Raw genomic sequence first — 3,531 nt, forward strand, 5'->3', positions numbered from 1 at the left:
TCTCTCTCTCTCTCTCTCTCTCTCTCTCTCTCTCTCTCTCTCTCTCTCTCTCTCTCACATGCGCCACTCCTGCCATCTACTGGCACAAATTGGTATTGAACCTGAATTTACTTTGTGAGTCAGTGCCACACAACATTAACAATCAAAACACAAGTCTTAAATTTAAAAACAAATGTTGAGGGGGGTGACTTTAACACGGTCAAATACTCCTGGGTGCCACACATGTATTTATTACAAATTTATTTTAAGTACCATTTTAAAATGTATATTGAAGAGCAAGAGAATATATATTTTAAACACTTGCAGTAAGCTTGTTAGAACTGTGAATGTACAATAAGCATTCTATATGAATTTGTAATATACTTTAAATGCCTTTAAGAGCACTTATTTTTCACCTGGGAACACACAGATATTTAAATATTCGGGACAGATACAAAACTTTTTCTAGGGCCTGAACACATCCACAGGACTAGTCTTGACAAGAAACGAGTCAAAATCTGTGTTTTGCAGTAAATTATAGTAAATTTACTATTGATGAAAAAAATTACTTAAAAATTCTCACAAAAATCTGAAAAAAATGGAGGAATTTCAAAACAGAAAATGTTTAGGACCTCTGCAGACACATTTCTTATGTTTAATTTTATTAACTTGAAGGATTAACATATTTTGGATTTCACAGTTCATCCATGCTGACATTTAGCATCTTTCACTTGGAGAGGAGCGCCCTCTGCTGGCAGTAAGGAAAGGACAACCGTTTGACATGTATCATGGTTACATTTGCAGAATAATAAAACACAGATTGTGCACCATTAGTCATGCATCATCAAGTTTTGAAAGATAGAACAACACAAAGTAGAACCTAATTAAGTGGAAGGATAATAATAACATTGTTTTCAGCATATTTTTAACAAAAATAAAAAGAGTCGTGTGTCTCCACTCATCTTTGCACATCTAAACACTCAGTATCTTATTCTTTCTTCTTTGCAAAACTGCACAGAACACAACAGTTTTCAAGTCCTGCCTCATATTTTCTGTTGGATTGATATGTGGACCGGCTGTAAGGCACATAAATAGTGTTGTCAATCAGAACAAAAAAGAAAATATTTGTTTAAGGACAGGTGATATTTTACTGTTTTCATTATTTTTCCTGTTTGTATCTTTGTGTTTGTGCCAGAGYAACACAGTGCTACATTTGGACTTGGTAAGCGGTGCCGTGCGGAGGCTGATGTTGTCTCCAGACGGTGATCAGACTCCGTTCAAAGCCTCAAACTGGTGGAGCAATAAGGATCAACAGGTCCGTTTCACACTCTACACAGACAAATAAGAATCAACCTTCTGGATTCATTTAACTTGTCTTGTTTTTCCTTTCTTTGTGGTTGCGTTTTATGCTTTTCATGAATGTTTTTGCTAATAACCTTTACTTGATTTGAATGTTTTCCATTCAGTAATGAAAAATAAAATATAATCTGTTCTACTTGTTGCTTGTTTGCAGGGAGGCCATAAGATGTGCCGTGAATTTGCCCATAAAAACTGGCTTCTCTTCTATAAAGAGGATGGGTAAATGACTCCACACTAAATTCTCTTCAACACTTTTAAAAATCGTAYTGTAATGCTGGAATATCAGCTTGTGTTTGTGTTTGTGTGCACAGCAACCAGCTGGAGGTGCTGGACGTTCTAGAGGGACGGGTTTATTCTATCTTCCTTCCAATCAACCTGAAGTCAGTGATCCTGGTGGCAGAGGATCGGTGGTTGTTGTTAGAGAGCTCCACCAATAAGTAAGTARTGGAGTTCAAAGTTCTCCTTAAGGGTCAATACCTTGTTTCAGGGCTGACCAACCTTTTTTGAACCAAGAGCTACTTTTGCTGAGATCTACTCGTCCAGTCTCAGTATCAAAAAAACACAATTTTTCATCTCCCTACTCCTCACTTCTTTAAAGTAAATAAAACAGAACGTCATGTGTTGCTAGTTTTATTTAATTTACACTTTGTCTAAAACATTATAATTTCTAAATGCTTCAACACAGAGACTTCACTCTGGGCTCAAATTAAAGATAAAACCCCCACAAAACACATTCTACCATCCATATTTACTCACAGCAATAAACAATCATATTTTTTCAAAGCATTAACATTCCACACAGCTTATTAAACCACCAGCAGCGAAAAAACATTTGTTTTCCACTTAGTTTTGATGCATATTTGTCCCCAAATATGACGAAATTAGTGATTCAAAACAACCGACCAAAAGTGTTTTTAATCCAAATATTTTAACTTCTCCTGGCCACAAAAATCACTCTTCCATGTCTTGAAGCACTCGAAACACTTAGTAACAAATATATTATCTTCTTATAAGCAGGTTTAGTCAGCTAACTGGTCAAAATACGATAGAAAACGTTTTCCCGTGAGCATAGCTTTGTTTGCCCACTGGATGGAGCTATACGCCTACAAATGACGACCRTCTCTGTCTTTGGTCTGTGATTGGCTAAACAAAGTCCCACCCCCTCAAACTACCAAATGAAAGGTACGGTGATTGGCTACACAGCTGTGGCATCAGAACGAAGCTCGGAGCTGATTGGCCAATTCTACAGTCAATCTAGCCCAGGATGACGGAAACGGGAAGTTGGTCACTTCTSACAGATTATTGGTTCTGGAGGGCCGATAGATGAACACAGTTGGTCAAATGAGGTGTCAATCAAAAGAGGAGGGCCTAGACGGCCATTTTTATGCATTAAACACGGAGGTACAGTAGGTGGCTGAGAAACAGAATGACAAAACAAAACTTAAAACGGCACATGGGCGTTCTGGTGCTTGTTGCGTTCTACAAGCTCCGTGTTCGACTGCTAACCAGTTAAAAATCGATCGGTTGATCGCGATCGACTGGTTGGCCTGGCCTGCCTTAAGCTGTGGCTACCTTCATAGTCTTCAATGACTTGACTTCATTGCACAAAGCTATTTTTTGTGACAATCCAACAAACACTATTAAAATCTACCCACAGGTTTCTGTTTTATGACACCTAACAAACCACATTCCTGTGAAAACCCMCTTTTTTCACAAGCAACAAATGAAGTTGGTTCTTAACAAACCAACAGGTTTGAGGAGACCAAAAGCACATCTATTGATCTTATCAGTAAAGGAGGACTTTGTCACCCAACAGTACCAACTCCCTGATTCATTTAAAGCTTCCCATCAGAAATATTGGCTCCATCCCAGTATGAAAAAGCCAAACCTGTTGATTTTACCATAGATTAGGGAAGAAACTCCTTTAAGACCTGTTTTTGCCACAGGGGCCATAAAATATCCTAAAGCCAACATCAAAAGGGTTAGACTGAAGAGGAGGCCTCACACTGCCATCCTACGATGTAACTACTACTGCTGTAATTACTCCTGAACACAGGATCAAAAATCTTGGTTTGAGAAAGTTACAGGAAGAAAATTTGTTCTCCTTCCATCCATCCATCCATTTTCTTCCACCTATCCGGGGTCGGGTCGCGGGGGCAGCAGCTTCAGAAGGGAGGCCCAGCCCTCCCTCTC

General features: G+C 38.7%; 1 protein-coding gene across 1 annotated transcript in view; it reads left to right on the forward strand.

Moving 5' to 3' along the window:
• Window positions 1-3,531, forward strand: part of vwa8 (von Willebrand factor A domain containing 8) — a gene marked incomplete at both ends in the record, with an annotated part of 104,173 nt that overhangs the window by 93,498 nt on the left and 7,144 nt on the right. Inside the window, 3 exon segments of the mRNA XM_014029805.1 lie at window positions 1,175-1,294; window positions 1,493-1,557; window positions 1,650-1,775. Coding sequence (XP_013885259.1) covers window positions 1,175-1,294; window positions 1,493-1,557; window positions 1,650-1,775 — 311 coding nt within the window.

Source organism: Austrofundulus limnaeus, unplaced genomic scaffold (genome assembly GCF_001266775.1).
Source record: "Austrofundulus limnaeus strain Quisiro unplaced genomic scaffold, Austrofundulus_limnaeus-1.0 Scaffold954, whole genome shotgun sequence".
NCBI lineage: Eukaryota > Metazoa > Chordata > Actinopteri > Cyprinodontiformes > Rivulidae > Austrofundulus > Austrofundulus limnaeus.